The sequence below is a fragment of the Drosophila pseudoobscura genome, chromosome X, assembly GCF_009870125.1.
Source record: "Drosophila pseudoobscura strain MV-25-SWS-2005 chromosome X, UCI_Dpse_MV25, whole genome shotgun sequence".
Lineage (NCBI taxonomy): Eukaryota > Metazoa > Arthropoda > Insecta > Diptera > Drosophilidae > Drosophila > Drosophila pseudoobscura.
The window spans coordinates 67,169,429-67,185,752 of NC_046683.1; the positions used below are offsets into that span (position 1 = coordinate 67,169,429).

Below are 16,324 nucleotides of genomic sequence, written 5' to 3' on the forward strand. Positions count from 1 at the left end.
GAGCCGTCGAAGCCGTGTAGCCGTGGAGCCGTTGTCGGAGCTGGAACTGCTACAATGAAACTATTCCAATTAGACTGGCGAAACGAAACTATGCAGCCGCAACAGCAGCCACAGCCACAGCCACAGCCGGCAACTATTTTCCCAGTTAATGCACATGCAGGCGGTGGTTGGATGGATAGTGGGTGGCCAGCCCCGCAGACCCACAATGGAGTCATTGACTTTTGTGTTCTGTCTGCGACGGTTCTGCTGCCTCCACGTTTCACTCTTTATAATAATTTACTCGACTGCAGAAGCAGTGGCAGCAGCAGCTGTTGCTAAGCCGCAAGTTGCATTGATGGTGCCGCGCCCCCGCCCAAGCCCCCGCCCAAGCCCCCGCCCCCGCCTCCGCTGTCACTGCCACTAACAGTCGCATCCTTGATTATCAGGCTCTCAGTGGGTTTTGTGCTTAAGTCAACTACTCCGGCAATTGTAAATGAGAAATGTTGCATGGTTTATGGGTTTATGGGTTTATGGTTTCCTCATGGATTCATCCCATCCACAGTGCCACCGAAAATTATGCCCATCCAGGCGATGACGAACATGCTGCGAGAGGGGATGCGAGCGGCCATCTCCTGCCAGATCCTGGAGGGAGATCTGCCCGTCAGCTTTCGCTGGGAGCGTAATGGCAAGCCCCTGATTGGAACAGGGTGAGTCTTTCGGACTTTTAGAAAAATGTATTCCTCCGAGTCTGCAGCTCTATCACTCCTTTTCTATCACCCCAGCAACGAGGTATTTCGCCGTTTGGATGAGTACTCTGCCAGCCTCGTCATCGAGCACATTACCTCGGATCACTCCGGGAATTACACATGTATCGCTGGCAATGTGGCGGGCACCGAGCGCTTCACTGTGCCCCTGACCGTGAACGTGCCGCCCAAATGGATATTGGAGCCAAAGGACTCGAGTGCCCAGGCGGGGGCTGATGTCCTGCTGCACTGCCAGGCCTCTGGCTATCCCAAGCCCACCATCACCTGGAAGAAGGCCATTGGACCAACGCCAGGCGAATACAAGGACTTCCTGTACGAGCCCACCGTTCAGCTCTTCCCGAATGGCACCATCTACTTCAAGAAGATCAGCAAAGAGTCGCAGGGGCACTTTCTGTGCGAGGCCAAGAACAACATTGGCTCTGGCGTCAGCAAAGTAATCTTTCTCAAAGTGAATGGTGCGTATAGAGTGAACCCAGTCCTCCCAGCCCTCAGTCTCTGTATTCTGTATGCATATGTGTATCTTCTCTAGTGCCCGCTCACTTTCAAACGAAAACGAAACAAATCTCGGTGGCCAAGGGCAAACAGGTCCATGTGCAGTGCAATGTGCAGGGCGACAATCCCATCGACTTCAAATGGAAAATCCAGGCAACGCAACAGTATCTTGACGAGTCGTTGGATTCACGGTAAGAGTGGTGTGTTTCCCTCTTCCCACTTCCCACTTCCCTCTCTCCTTCCCCCTCCCACCGAATCTAGAGCCGGGGACTACTTTCCCCCATTCCTACGATGTCTGCGTGTCTGGCGAAATCAATTCCAAGTCGATTGCAAACAACAAATTGCTTTTAATTAAAAGAGTTCTCTGTCGGGGGTTTCGGTTTGTAGCGATTGCAATTGGAACTGGGATTGGCATTGGGTTTCAGATTGGAGCTTCAGATTGGAGGAATGGAAGTGGGGGCCAAGGTCTAAATCAAATTTTGCCAGGAGTGAAAATGCGTCGTCGCCATGTGTGTGGTGTGTCTCATATGTCTTCTATTCTTGAAATGAGAATGGGATTCAGAACTTTGATATTGATATTCCGAGATTTAATCAATGTTTTTGTGCCAGTCGTAAAGATGGCTATGACTTCGGCTTGCCGTTGGTCATTTTCACTAGCGATTTTACTTTTGGATAGCCTGAGAATCCGCTCTGGTTTTCCTCCCACTTGTGTGGGTACTACATATTTGTGTATCGTAAGTGCTTTAATGTATGTGTATTTCCGGCTTTCTCTTTTCTTCATTTCCCTCTCCTCTGCATTACGACACTCCACCTGCCACATGCCGCCCGTGCCCGTGCCCGTGTGCCTACCGCCTTCTGCTCGACAAACAACAACTGAATGCATGCGCGCTGTATTTATATATGCCATTTGTACACGCACACTGTGTGTGTGTGTTCTTGTGTGTGTGCGTGTGTTTCGGCCTCGTACGTCTTCGTCTTTGTCAACAAAACTACAACTAAAAAACTGAAAAAACTACAACAACTACAACAACTGGGACGGCTGGTACTGCTGCCACTGCTGTGACTGCTGCAACGTGGAAAACATTGTTATAAAATTGCATTGCACCGCTCACGTTGCGCAAACACGTATCCACCGTACACATCCGTACGTATCCTCGTATCCTCATATCCTCGTATCTCTCGTATCCTGGTATCTGCTTCTGGGCCATCGTTTGCATGTGTCGTCGTTGTATCTCTTAAATGCATTTACTTGCATATAAATCACACACACACACACACACAGCTACACAATAAGAGATCAAGTGCTCGACGATGGCATGGTCTCCGAATTGGGCATTTCGCACACATATCGCCAGGACACGGGCATTTATATCTGTCAGGCGAGCAATGCATTCGGACAGGTAAGTCAGGACACAGCTCCAGAGCCAAAACGAGAACCAGACCGAGAACCAGCAACATCAGCAGAGATGTGGAATTGGGAATGGGAATGGAATGAAGCTGACTGGCACTGCCCTCTAAGTGATATTATTATGCATCGAATTGTCTTTAATCAAACTGTTGCTCTACTACCGAACGTATAGAACGTATAGAACGTATAGAACGTATAGAAGTGTAATAAATCACATCTCCTCTATTCAAGCGGAAAGTCTGCTCCAAGTTTCCAGGCTGCCAGTCCAATCCCATCTCGCATTTCTGTTGACCCTGCAGCAGGCTGCAGTAGCTGCTGTCATGTCCGGCGAAGAGTGGGTTACTTACGTGGGTTACTGTATATACGCTTTCAATTCAATCCAAACAGGATGAAATGTCCATTCAGCTCATTGTCCAGGAGGTGCCCGAGCAGCCGAAGAATCTTCGCATCAACTCGCAGCAGTCGCGCAGTCTGCAGCTCACCTGGAGCCAGCCCTTCGCTGGCAACAGTCCCATTGAGGAATATCACATTTACTACAAGCAAATATCAGGTGGGAACAAATTTTCAGTCCTCTCCATATGAATTCCTCACTATTTAAAAAAGTTTTTGTGACAGATATTTGGCAAAATGCCGAACACATCACCATAACGGGTGCCCAGACGGTGGTCAACATCCAGCAGCTGCGTCCCGCCAAGGCCTACCACATACGCATGTCGGCGGAGAACAAGCTGGGGGCCTCCGAGTTCTCCGAAGTGGTGCAGGTGACCACCCTGGAGGAGGTGCCTTCGGGGCCGCCGCTGGCCGTGCGAGCCGAGGCCAAGAGCTCCACCGAGATCTCTGTCAGCTGGGATGCACCTGAGCGGGATCACTGGAACGGCATCCTGCTCGGCTACTATGTGGGCTACCAGATGTCGCTCACACCCGAGGACAAGGAGGTCAATCCCACGCAGGGTTTCAGCTTCAAGACCGTGGAGGTGCGCTCCCATTTCGGCGGCGAGACGGTCCTCAGCAACCTGAACAAGTTCACCCAGTACCATGTGATTGTCCAGGCCTACACCAGCCAGGGCAGTGGTCCTCCCAGCAAGGAAATTGCCGTCCAAACAATGGAGGACGGTAAGAGTCGGGTGGGAAATGGACACGGACACAGACACGGACACAGACACAGACACGGACACGGACACGGACATGGGGCTGTGGTCCGGTCTGGTCTGGTCTGGTCTGCCTGCTGGCATACATTGATTGGATTTGTTAATTGCCCGTGCACAAAATCTGACCCCAGACCAGGTCCAGTCCCCAGCACCAGCGGGGAGCGGAGTTTGGGGTTTGTGGGCGCCCTGCAGTCTGGGGAAAAACGTTTAATAAACTTTTCCCTCTCATTTATCCCTCCCTCCCTCGTTGAATCGCCTTGCAGTCCCCTCATCGCCGCCAGAGTCGCCGCAGTGCGATGTGCTCGGCTCCACATCGATTTACATCACCTGGTCACCGCCGGACATTGACGGACAAAATGGCAAAATCAAGGGCTACAAAGTGTTTTACATATCGATCGATGAGCTCTACGGTAAGGTGTTCATTTTTTAAACTTTTTCCTACCTTCCTGCATACTTGATATATGAGTTCTGAGTATTCTTTTGGGTTCGAGCTTCGAAGATATGTATAATATACCCTTGCCAAAGGGTCAGTGATAGCAGAAGCTTTCAAGTTGGACTGCCAGTCGAATACGACTATGACTATTCGATCAGGGTTAGTAGATACACATATGGCCAAGGAAATGAATTAGCTATATACCTGGCAAATATCAATTTATTTGAAAGAAAAGAAGACTGAATATCAATCAGAAATATTAACTTATCCACGAGGCACAAAAGCTGTCCAAGTTTCAGCCAACTTATGGCAACAGAACAGCTTCCTTTTCAACATGAACATCTCTCAACTCGAGCTACGTGACTCGGAATCGCCCATCTGAACATCTGCAGAATAACCCAAGTGGCACTAGGATTTCGCTGCATTTATGCATCAGCATCAGTATCAGCATCGTCATCATCGACCATTGTGTCGATTACGAGCGCTGTGGAATGTACTTTGGCATTCCGGAGTGTTATGTGGCCAGCTTCCTTCTTCCTTCTGCGATTTATAACACTTTTCAATTAATTAGCCCACTTCGTGGCCCTCATATTTCCAATCAGCGCTAATTGTTCTCGTTCTCGTTTCTGTATCCCATTCTCGTATCGCGTACACATGCTCAGAGACCGATCCGGAGGTTGTCAAGTCAACAAATCAATACGTCACCATCGAGAATCTGCGCAAATACACAAACTACACGGTCTGGGTTTTGGCTTACACCAAAGTAGGCGATGGCATGAAAACCAAACCGTTTTATTGCCGCACCCACGAGGATGGTAAGTGGCATTCGGTTCAATGAACGCAAACGAGGTGCGGCATCGCCACCCCCATCCCCCATTCATTCAACAAGCCCCATGCCCCATGTCGATGTCATTGCCTCGGTTGCAATTTTCATGAGCTTTATATATTCATGCACATATATTTATTTCTGACGCCTTTCATTGCAATCGTGGAATGGAATGCAGTGCCCTCCGCCCCGCAGGCAATCAAGGCGATACCCGCCTCCAGCACGAAAATCATCATATCCTGGCTGCCCCCGGACCTCCCCAATGGTGACATCGTAAGTAGACAATCCCCTGCCTCTGGCCCTACCCCGCCTAATTAGGCGACAGTTGAAGGGCCCCCCTCATCATTCATGGTAGAGCTGCTTGCTCTAAGACCTCTCACACCATCCGTTTCCCTTTGCAGACGGGCTACACCTTTTACATGTCCATGCTGGAAGGTGGCCGAGAGGAGGGCACCCACAAGAGACTGCTAGGACCCTATGTGGAAATGCACGAGACGGTCCGCACCCAGGAGTCGGCCACGTACCAGTTCTGGCTCACCGCCTCCACGAAGATGGGCGAGGGCGAGAAGACGCAGGTGGTGACAGTGCCCCCAAACAACAAGGTGCCCGCTCGCATTGTGTCCTTCAGCCAGAGGATTGTCACGCCCTGGAAGGAGCACCTGGAGCTGCCATGTCGCAAGGTGGGGGCCCCGGCGCCGGTGACAATCTGGCGACAGGATGGCCACAACATGGAGACGAGTGCTCGGAAGACCATTGCCAAGAACGGGACACTCTACATGAAGGAGTGCCAGGCGAGTGATGCGGGCAACTACACGTGCAGCGTGGAGAACACCTGGGGCAAGGACGAGATAGTGTACAACATTGTGGTGAAGGTGCCACCCGAGGCACCCAATTTGACGGTGATCAATGCCTACACGGACAGCCTGCACCTGGAGTGGATGGACAACAGCCATGGGGGCAGTCCCATACTAGGCTACGTGATCAACTACAAGCGGGACAACGGCGACTGGGAGGAGCTGCAGGTGGATGCCAAGACCAATTCCCATCTGCTCAGCAATCTCTGGTGCGGCACCCGCTACCAGCTCTACATTACAGCATATAATAAGATCGGCACCGGGCTGCCCTGCGACATTGTCAACTCTTACACCAAAGGCAATCCACCCGTACAGCCGAAGCACTCGCAAATGATCACCAACAACTCTACAAGCGTGACCTGCTGGCTGGACTCCTGGGGGGATGGTGGCTGTGGCATCCTCTACTTCATGATCGAATCGCGTGTCTATGGTAGATCTTCTTGGAATGTGGTCTCCAATCATATCCCTCCCACGGAAAGAATCTACACGGTCAGCGACCTTATTCCCGGTACGAAATATCAGCTGAAGGTGACGGCCCACAATAATGCGGGATCCACGACAGCCATTTACAACTTTACCACGCTCTCCCCTCAAGGAGGTATGTCTCAGAACGGTGATCATCACTGAGCGGTACCTCCATTACAAACTCACCTCCTTTCAGTTCTCTACAACAACGATCACTCCACACCTGTCTCCCACCTGAGCGATCTGCCATTCTATGCGAACTTCAAGCTGCTGCTTCCCATCTGCGTCTCCCTGCTTATGCTGCTGGCCCTCATCGGAGCTGCTTTGTTTCTTCGCAAGAGAAGTAGGTCCGGGTTGGAGGTCTATAAGCGACAGTGACTGATAATTGTAATCTCCGACAGAACTCAACAACCAGGCCCGCCTGGCCAGCTCTTCTATGTCAGAGTCCCCATCGCTGGCCAACCTACAGAACAAACAGAACCGAGATCAGCAGTATCTGGCAGTGCGTTGCAATCCGGGCCCTTCGCAGCCCCGTGGCTCCAACTCCAACGATTCGGGCAGCTTTGGCAAGGCGGAGGGCAACGAGTACATCGAAGATATCTGTCCCTATGCCACTTTCCAGCTGAACAAACAGACCTACAGTGAGAGCTCGTACAGCGGCAATGTCTACAGCGGTCCGTACCATTCCGTGCGCGGATCCTTTGTCTACCACGATGTCAAGCCGGAGAGCTATCATGTGAGTGAATGTGGGGGCTTATGAGCTAAGGAGTATTCTTAATGCAGAATTTTATCCATCTGCTCTAGTCCAAGGAGCCGGAGTACACAAAGGTGCGCCGAAAAGTGGGCCGCCTCCGAGATCCCCATTCGGAGAGTCAAGGTATGGATTCATTGTCATTTCCTCTCTCTCTCGTATCACTGCCCATGCCCACATTCCCAGCCAGGTTTAGCTTTAGCTTTAAGCCAAATTTAATCATTATTCGCCACCTCATATGATCATCCCCCATGATCCGTTGTTGTCCTTATTTAACTCATCTCTTTCTCATTGCTCTCAACGTTCTCTCCATCCCACACATTCAAACCAAACCAAACCTCATCTCGAAAAACAAACCAACAAACAACGTACAACTCCATCGATCGTACTAAACTTTTAGAATCGGACAATCCAGGTTCCACAGATTCCGAAGTTAGGAAAATCCTAACGCTTCACATACCAATTACAGAATATGACACACTCGGCTCCGAGTCCGACAATGATGTGTCTGCACGCGCTCTAAACTCGGCCAAGTATCGCGCCCAACGCGGTGAGTGCTTGTCTGCGTCCTTGAATCGCCCAATTTACAAATCGATCCTTATTACTGCCATTAGATACCCAAGATGAGACCTCATCCTCATCGGAGACCACACCCACAAGCATGACCCGGAAGTCAAAGCCTCCGTTTGCAGCCCGAAAGCCGGGAAAGCCCGGCACCAGCGGCAAGCGACACGTGCGAAGTTCCAGCGGCTATTCGAGCCACAATGAAGAAACTACTTTTAGGTAAGCCAGCCATCGTCCCGAGTCGAATATTAGCTGTTTCCGCTATATGTAGTACATAATTAGAACCCTGTACGTTTAGCATATCCAACTATCCACCAAACTATCAGGACCACATAAATCCACCAGCTCGTTTTTCGGATGCCAACGAGAAATCAAAGACACAGACGTCGCCACGTATGCGTGCCAATCAGAAACTACAGCGGGAAGCCTTCCAGATCAATGTCTAAGGCCCTAAAGAATGAATGGATCTAGTTTTAGAGATAATACTTATATATATATAAATATAAATATATATATATATATATATAATTATTGAGGATCTGTATAAACGAATACAAATAATTGCGTAAACGAACCGAAAATTGTAAAATTTGTTGTAAAATCCACCCAAGACAAAACAGACTTTGGCGCCCACTTCCAAAACTAAACTTAAAATAACTTACAAATCCAATGCAACAAATATCTTTCAACTATTTACAACAAGAAGAACAAACAATACAAGCAAAATGGCAGCAAGAGACAGAAAGGAAAACGAATATTAGAAATTTTCGAGTGGATTTTGATTTTCAACGAACGATCAGATCAGAAATAGCACGAAAAATAAACCATAAGACTTATTTACACACAGATTATGCTTAGTTGAACTTGCGTAAAATAAAAGCTGCATGAATATAAATGAGTATTATATATAGCCAACGTACATGTACGTACATCTAAAATAAGTTTATGCAGAACAGATATAATTAAATTAAAATAAAATAATGTTATAGATCCTAAATTAGGCATTTAATGTATGAGAAGAAAAGGAACTGCGGCAGGCCGCAGATCAGAGAGTGCTCTGCAGACAGCCGCAAGAAATGAAACGAAACGAAACGAAACGAAGGTAGAACGAAATAGAACCATGGCAGAGCATGATCAAGTCGGATTAAACTTATATGTATTGTAAAACTTAACTATAAGAAAAGAGCCTTTGTGCTAACTGCAGAAATTCTTTGCATTTGTAGTAAATTATAAAATTATGAACATTTCGTTGAACTGAATTGTTTGTTTAACCCACTTTTTGCGTCAGTTTGTAAGTGTACTTGACAACTGTTAGCTAGTTATTTAAATGAATTTAATTGATTTACGGGAGAAATACAATACAATACAATATATGTAATACCGAATGCATTCAGATAGTTTATGAAACTGTTGTAAATAGCTAAGCGTCATACAATTAATTCTAAACAAAGCGTACAAGTATTATATATTGTACGAATAACAACATAAATGTTAGTGGAAAATACATTACAAAACAAAGCCAAAGTCGTAAACCAGCATGCATTTCCACAAGCCGAATCTAAGCAGCCGCTCAAAAGACATCTACTAACTACGGAAATACTACGAAACTAACACAGAACCCAGGCCGATAAAAGATATAGCCGAATATTTGCCAAACAGACAGAGAGACAGACAGACACCGACACTGCTCCTGTACCATACATGCGATTATAGTGCATCTATTTTCCAATAGCTACAACGACAAAACCAGCAACCAAGCAAACAATACATGACAATATGACACAAATACATAAATACGCGTACATATAAAAATACATTAACGAAAAAGAATAAAACCAAAGATCATGGATAAAAACTTATAAAGTTGAAGTTGAATTAGCATTGAGAACAGAAAAAATTTGGCAAAGGCAAAAAACTCTTCAGACTGCACTTAAAACGAAATGAAAAAAAAAGCTAACCTGTAGCCATTTACTTGGTTGTAAATTGATTCAAACGTTGCGGAATTAAAACTCTTAAGCATAAACCAGTCGTAAAACTACACACTAAACCGATTCTTCTAAAAGAGCACAACAGTTTATGTACATTGAAATGTGAAAAACAATGAAAAACTTCAAGGCAAAATACATGACATGACTTATGATAAAAACCAAAGCAGAAATTGGCCTTTCCTTTACTTTTTTGTTTGTTTCGGAGATAACAAATTATCGCATTTATTTACACTTGACCGTTGAGTAAAACAGATGTGATTGCGGGATTTGCATTAGATATGGTACACCAGAAAATACAAAAAAAAAGGCCTCCTTACACACTACTTCTATTCGGACCTTATCTCCCACATCCTTGTTTGCAATAGTTGCACTTAAAGCGTTTTCATAAAGATATACACATGAAAAATCGATAGTTTTCGGAACTAGAGCTATACAATAATTGTGTTTCACTTACACGTAACTTAGGGCTAGACACAGGATACATTAAATCTTAGTAGTGGTTTTTCTGAATTGCAAAAGGATGTTTACTCTAACATTTCGTTTACACATTTCGAACACACATAGGAGTACAGAAAGAGACGAACACTCGTAAAACTCAGCTTGTTAACATGTATAAAATTTAAGCTGGAGTTGGGTTTGGGTTTTTCGGATGTAGCAAAAACGATTCCAGAGGGGGCTTATCTGGTATCTTAAGGAATAACTCTAAGCTAAATACAGGATACGATTCAACTTTGATTGATTTTGATTGCTTTGTTGCTAATGGCAAATATCAGAACATAATGGGCTTGTCCTTGCACTGGTCTATTACATAGCCGGTGAAGCGCTTTAGAAACTTGGGATACTCGCGCTTGTACACAGCACGCAGAGCACTCGCCGGAGCCCAGCCACCAGGATTCACTAAAAATTTCAGTAAGCCAATGATTTAGAAAGATATCATTCGATATAGATAGTGATAAACATACATACCCACAGAGCAGTAGGTTATTTTGCAGGTTAAATCTTTGCGATTCAAAGGCTGACCCTTGACATAGTCATCGGGCAAGTGGGTTTGGCAGGCCAGTATGACGGTGAGGAAGATGCGCACGCATTTGCCATTCTTAGACTCTTGCTTGGCATACTCCGTGGAGTTGTTGCACACCACCCACATGTCCCGGGCCCCCGGCTCGAGGTTGTCGGTGATTTTGCGCATATGCGACCAGAACTGTGCATCGCGCTGGCTTGCCGGCCAGATGCGTTTGTGGGTTTGCAGAAAGAGCAGAGTGTCTGCTGAGATTTTCTCCAGAATTGTGCAGTCCTCCAAGGTGGCTTTTGGATGGAAAATCATAAAAAGAATTCGAATTGTTTTGGAGCACAATATGAACTGCAATACTCACTTTCCCAATCATTGCGGAATTCGGGCATAAAGAAGTAATGGCACATTTCACGAGCAGTCACACCATGCACAGAGTGATAGGCCTTTAGGGGATCCATCACCAGGCCATTGACCTCTTCCTCGCGTTTGTACATTTTAATTTCCCCCTCGTCCGCAAAGATTTGCCACCCATTGCCATCCTGGCCGACACCCTCGCGTGCATAGTGCAGTTGCTCCTTGCAAACGCGATCAATCTGTGAGAGAAAATTCAATTAGTGACTCGATTATCCGAATCCATCGGGTGCTAGATGGTAATTTCCTGCCTTACCTCGGGCCACAGGGTATGGCACTTCGCCTCTGCACCAGTGCCGAACTCCTCGCGTGCCTCCTCACCCTCGGCCACCGCCTCGTGAGGCACATTCACCAGTGTCTGTGAAATTTGAGACTGCAGTTTCAGTTTGAAGCGCAGCTGCATGTCCTCCTCGATTTTGTCCAGGCCCGTTTCAACAGCATCGAAGAACTCATCCTCTGGTAATGTGGAATGTGGGCCCTCCTGCAAGAGACAGTAGAAGTGACATCTCGATTAGCAAGGGGCGCGGTTCAAGTTTATAAAACAAATTTTTAAAGGTTCGGCCCAATTAATTTTAATGACGAAACCACCTCCTTCAGTCCAATTGGAATGAAATGAAACGTGCTTCGTATAAATTAATGGGCAATACTTGTGTTGTCAAATGGTAGAGTATGGTTTTTATGTTGTTTTTTCTCTAGAAGTTTTTGCGTTTGCGTCCCTGACCAGACAGCAAGCGGAGATTCTCGGCTGGCATGCGTAATTGAGCGAGCATAATCGCCACAAAGGCGCATCATTGTGCCATGAATACCCAAGCAGAAGGCTGTCTGGAGTGCTGAATTGTACAGTGAATTATCTGAAATGGGACACACTCTGAGATTGTGAAATGGAACTAGAAATTTTGCTAAATATTGGACAACTTATATGCGGAAAGGGAAATAATTTCATGGGGTCGCTTTGGTATAGTATAGGCCTCACTGTACTCCCATTATGACGTCTATAGACGAGGCGCGTGTTTACCCAGTACGGCAACAGGCGCGGAATAAATGATGTGAGTGGATTCTTTGGAAATAAATTGATATTTATTAATTAATGCAGACATGTGCGCGCCACAGAGGCGATAAAATAAGCACACCCCCAATAGGAGGAAGGAAGCAAGTGCATCGTGCATCGTGCATCGGCAGCCACAAGCAAATTAAGAATCTAATCGAATTGTTAAACTATGGCGTCGGATTGTCTTCTTTTACCAGACTCCCTCTCCTCCTCCTCCTGCTTTTGTAGCCCTATAATATTGTTAAATATACTGTTGTACTTGGAAGACCACAGAAAAACCACGAACAAAATAACTGTATTTAAAGCGCGCGAAGTTTTCTTTCTTTTGGGGGACAGAGCAAGCAAGCAAGTGAGAGAGATAGAGAGAGAGCATGGAGCGAAAACGAACGGACGAGCGTCCATGCAAATCCTTCCGCTTAGCGCAAGGACACGAAACAAACTGTTGCTTTTGCCCAACTCAAAAGCCCGTAAACGGGCCAAAGTCAGAGAGGGAGAGCAGGCAACTGCCAGCTGTGGTGGTGAGAGAAAAGCACTGAAAAGCTTTAATCAAAAGGATTTGCTCGTATTTAAATAATAAATCAATGTGTGGGTGGTCTAGAGAGGGATTTGGAAAGAGCACTCCTGATGGGAGGGTCAGGTTGGACCCACAAATGAGGGCAATTTGGTTTTGAAAGCAAACGCCGCCAACGTTTCATCTTTCGTTCCCGAAAAGCGGAGCGTAGCAGAATGTATTTAGCACCTACCGTAATTTTGGTGACTTTTCCATTCTGAAAGCCAGAACGCCAAAGAAATCGCACCGAGGGCATTTGCACTTTTGTTTGCGAGTATATTTTGGTTCGTGCTGCGATTTTAGATTTGATTTTGGAGGTACCCAAACCCAAACGACACGTTTGAAAAACCAACTTTTTTCAATGCAACTAAAAAAGTTTCACAATCTGCATACAGAAATTAAAACCACGACAAATATGAAGAAGAAACTGTTTTGGTTTTCGTTTCGTTTTGGTTTGGGTTTGAGTTTGTTTGCGCGGCAAATTGGTTTATGATTGGTACGTGCTGGCGGCTCGATCGCTGACCGCGGACTGACCAACCATGCGCCATAAGACATAAAGCGCGACAGTCGAGCGAGCCAGGCTAAAAGCGGGAGAAGAGCTTGGCTCAGAGCTACATGGGGGAGACGGAATGCCCTATCTGTATTTTGAAAGAGTGGGCATATACTTAGAGTCCTACATCAAAAGTAGAGCATTTAATGCCTGAGTGAACGATTATTTATTTCTCCTTTTATTTATTTATACTCATCCTCATTATCTTCATTTATTATGTTTAATCAAAAACGGATATACCGCAATTTTCGTAAGTGCATTTCGATAATTTATTGAAACGGGATCATTTGTCAACCTCAATGACTAGATACTCATGGCTCATGGTAAATCTTCTGCAACATCAAACTGTCAATAAAAACCACTGAAACGGTGTAGACGCCCATCTCCTAAAATCTATCGCCTATCTGATAAGGCCTATCAATAAATAATATTCTTATGCATACCCATAGTTGGAGGGCAAATATTAATGAAATAGAACACTAAAATAACTCTATTATGACGGAAATCAGAGAGATAAGCAATTAAACGGCAAAGGGATTGCATGCGGCGCATGAGATTCAATCGGAAAATAAACATAACATACTCAATTATTCAATCGTAAATTGTTTAAAAAATAATACGGACGTGTTCTACTTTCCGCACGTCTGATGAAATCCGTTGATACAACATCCAATCCATACAACAAGAGAGTTTATTTTAAGATGAAGCGGCGGGGCACGCAAATTGCTTCTCCTTCTCTGTCCCTCTCTGCCATGTTTGCATTCAGCATTCCATGGCAGTGGGAACGTGTTTGGCCCGAATTGCTCTGACCGTGAACGCAATTCGGTCGGTTATTGTGTGCTAATCAAGGCAACGCCATTACGCACGTGGTACACCGAACTGTAATTGTAAATTGCAACTCACCTCGAAATCTGGGCCAGGATATGATAGGCGTTTCAGCCTTTCGATTTCGTCCTTGGATCTTCTGCAATGAAACCCCCAAAAATTTGGCTTAGTTTCGACATAGTTTGGGGGAGAGGGTTAACCTACTTATTCTGCTCCTCAGAACGACGGCGCTTATCAATTTCACGCTCCAGTTTTCGCTTCCATGACTCATCGTTCTCTGCTATGATTTCCAGGCAATGTTGTAGGGTAGTCAGCACGCCGGATGTTGTGGCCCGAAACGTGATGGATTCGCCCTTTAAATATAAGTATGTTTTTTACATTCCTCCCTTCTATTTCCAAGTATTTATTCCTCTTTACCTTGAAATCAATGCACTTGAGGCCATCGCCCAAATCCAGTGGCTGGGGATTGCTCTTGTTTATCTCCGAGCAGGCATCGAAGTAGCGCTGCAGCGTTTCTATTTGCCCGAAAAGAATGTCCTTGAAGGTCTCCAACTCTCCGACCTTCTCGCGTAAGTTGCGCTGGGTCTTCTTGAGGCTTCCGCCGCTAGTAAGCGAAATGGTGTTGGACTGCAGGGACATGGTGCTGCCGTGCCGTCGCAGCGAGGTGGTGTCCGTGCTGCCAGTGTCCTCCTTATACAGCTGGAGCACCTCCACCCAGTGCATGCGATCCTCGCTGGTCTCCGCACGCAGGCACCAGTTGTTCAAGTTATTCACAACTACATCGAACCGCAGCTCGTCCGACTCATGGGCCTGCAACAAGAGGGAACAATCATTCCAATCAGTGGCTCTTGTTTGCTCGGAATTAGTACGAATTACAGGAGGGATCCCTCGAATGAGTCACCACTATAAATTGACATATGTACATATGGGTCGGTCTTGGCCGCTTCGACAGTATAAATAGATAAGTATGGGCCACAAGTGCACACTCATTTTGAAACGCCCTTCTGTCAACACCCCAGTCAAAGACATTAATGTCCGTGCCCCTGTGCCCCGTGTGTGTGCTGGCAGTCAGACTGGTGGGGGCCCCCCACTTACATTGATGACTTCAATTTGGTCTATTTTTGTCGACGTTCGAGTATATAGCTGTCCAGGCAACGTTAATTGATTGCGCTGCATTGATTGCGTCGCTGGAAATGCGAGTAAGGAATGGGAATAGAAATGGACATAGAATCAAGCCGGGGTCGTGGTCATCGAGACGGTTTTGTTGGTTAATTTGACCAAAACACATGCGCACACACACACTCACGCCCATTACTTTTTTATTAGTTAAATTAAGAACACTTGCTGGGGCTCTATGGCAGGCGAGTGCCGAACCCTTCCTTACCTTAATGGTTGCTTTCGTCAGGCTGATGGCGCCGCGGCAGCCGAAATCCGATTCGGACTCGGATTTGTAGTAGGAAAGGGTGCCGTCTTTGAGGACAATATAGCGTGGTTGCCAACCGTAGATGTAGTTGGTCCATTTGCTCAGATAGCCGCGAAGCTCAATGCTGTTGTCCAGATACTCCTCCTCTTCGGAGGCATCGCTCTGGGATCCAGCCGCTGCTTCGTTGCTGGATGGCGGCGATGTGGATTCCCCTGCCGCTCCGGTGGCCGTTGTCATAGCGCTGTTTGTCGTCACAACATCCATGCCGATACTGAAGGCCGTTTAAGTTATCTATCAAAAAGAAATATCTTAATCAGCAGGTTGCCGGAGCAGAGTAGATTAAAAATATATTGCGCCACGTCCGCGCAATGTAAACAACTACAACGCCGGCTCGCCAGCCAGCGTCGAATGGCAATTTAAAAAGCCACATCGTGATAATCCAATTCAATCATCATCAAACGCCTGACTCAGTCTTCGGGTGCAAGCAACTTTGTTGTTGCTTCTGTTGCTGCTGCCACTTCTAATTGGGGCCGGGGCCGGGTGGCATTTACTTACGACGCCTTCCTTTCAGCCTTGCTAGCCTTCGTTTGCACTCACCTTTCGTTTATTGATTGTCTTTATTCTCCACATACATTTGTGCAACACGTAACAACTCTTCTGGGTTTGTGCAACCGCACATATTCAATTCATTCTCATTTTATACAAATTGAACAATACAAAACAACAATGTTTAGATCGTCAGCAGTGTGACCGCGGATATTCCGATAAAATATACGGTCTGACCCTCAGAAATATACCGTTAATATACTGATGAATTATTTGTATTCAAGTTC

General features: G+C 46.4%; 2 protein-coding genes across 7 annotated transcripts in view; one reads left to right on the forward strand and one right to left on the reverse strand.

The window, feature by feature from the left end:
* The window catches only part of Dscam4 (Down syndrome cell adhesion molecule 4), a 43,267-nt gene extending 33,432 nt beyond the window's left edge, over positions 1 to 9,835 (forward strand). Inside the window, exons 17-32 of one of the 5 annotated variants that reach the window (XM_033382113.1) lie at positions 542 to 686; positions 762 to 1,198; positions 1,273 to 1,426; positions 2,518 to 2,635; positions 3,031 to 3,193; positions 3,247 to 3,756; positions 4,055 to 4,201; positions 4,887 to 5,039; positions 5,229 to 5,323; positions 5,452 to 6,502; positions 6,566 to 6,712; positions 6,771 to 7,105; positions 7,174 to 7,246; positions 7,521 to 7,670; positions 7,735 to 7,903; positions 7,983 to 9,835. In XM_033382113.1, coding sequence (XP_033238004.1) covers positions 542 to 686; positions 762 to 1,198; positions 1,273 to 1,426; positions 2,518 to 2,635; positions 3,031 to 3,193; positions 3,247 to 3,756; positions 4,055 to 4,201; positions 4,887 to 5,039; positions 5,229 to 5,323; positions 5,452 to 6,502; positions 6,566 to 6,712; positions 6,771 to 7,105; positions 7,174 to 7,246; positions 7,521 to 7,670; positions 7,735 to 7,903; positions 7,983 to 8,130 — 3,995 coding nt within the window. In that variant the 3' untranslated portion in view covers positions 8,131 to 9,835. Of the gene's footprint in view, positions 1 to 541; positions 687 to 761; positions 1,199 to 1,272; positions 1,427 to 2,517; positions 2,636 to 3,030; positions 3,194 to 3,246; positions 3,757 to 4,054; positions 4,202 to 4,886; positions 5,040 to 5,228; positions 5,324 to 5,451; positions 6,503 to 6,565; positions 6,713 to 6,770; positions 7,106 to 7,173; positions 7,247 to 7,520; positions 7,671 to 7,734; positions 7,904 to 7,966 lie in introns of all 5 variants that reach the window. The other 4 variants (XM_033382114.1, XM_033382115.1, XM_015186919.2 and 1 more) reach the window with 4 other exon arrangements.
* A 95-nt stretch (positions 9,836 to 9,930) lies between these two features.
* Positions 9,931 to 16,258, reverse strand: cert (ceramide transfer protein). 2 transcript variants are annotated; one of them, XM_001354161.4, is made up of 9 exons: positions 16,089 to 16,258; positions 15,453 to 15,782; positions 14,486 to 14,878; positions 14,273 to 14,421; positions 14,147 to 14,207; positions 11,352 to 11,576; positions 11,046 to 11,277; positions 10,639 to 10,977; positions 9,931 to 10,569 (listed from the first exon to the last, which is right to left on the reverse strand). In XM_001354161.4, exons 2-9 carry the CDS (start codon positions 15,753 to 15,755, stop codon positions 10,442 to 10,444), a joined length of 1,830 nt encoding a protein of 609 aa, XP_001354197.3. In that variant the 5' UTR covers positions 15,756 to 15,782; positions 16,089 to 16,258; the 3' UTR covers positions 9,931 to 10,441. The 2 variants fall into 2 exon arrangements, with proteins under 2 accessions (XP_001354197.3, XP_015042404.1); XM_015186918.2 differs by lacking the exons at positions 14,147 to 14,207; positions 14,273 to 14,421; positions 14,486 to 14,878; positions 15,453 to 15,782; positions 16,089 to 16,258 and adding an exon at positions 12,887 to 13,185.
* Between the last annotated feature and the right edge of the window lie 66 nt (positions 16,259 to 16,324).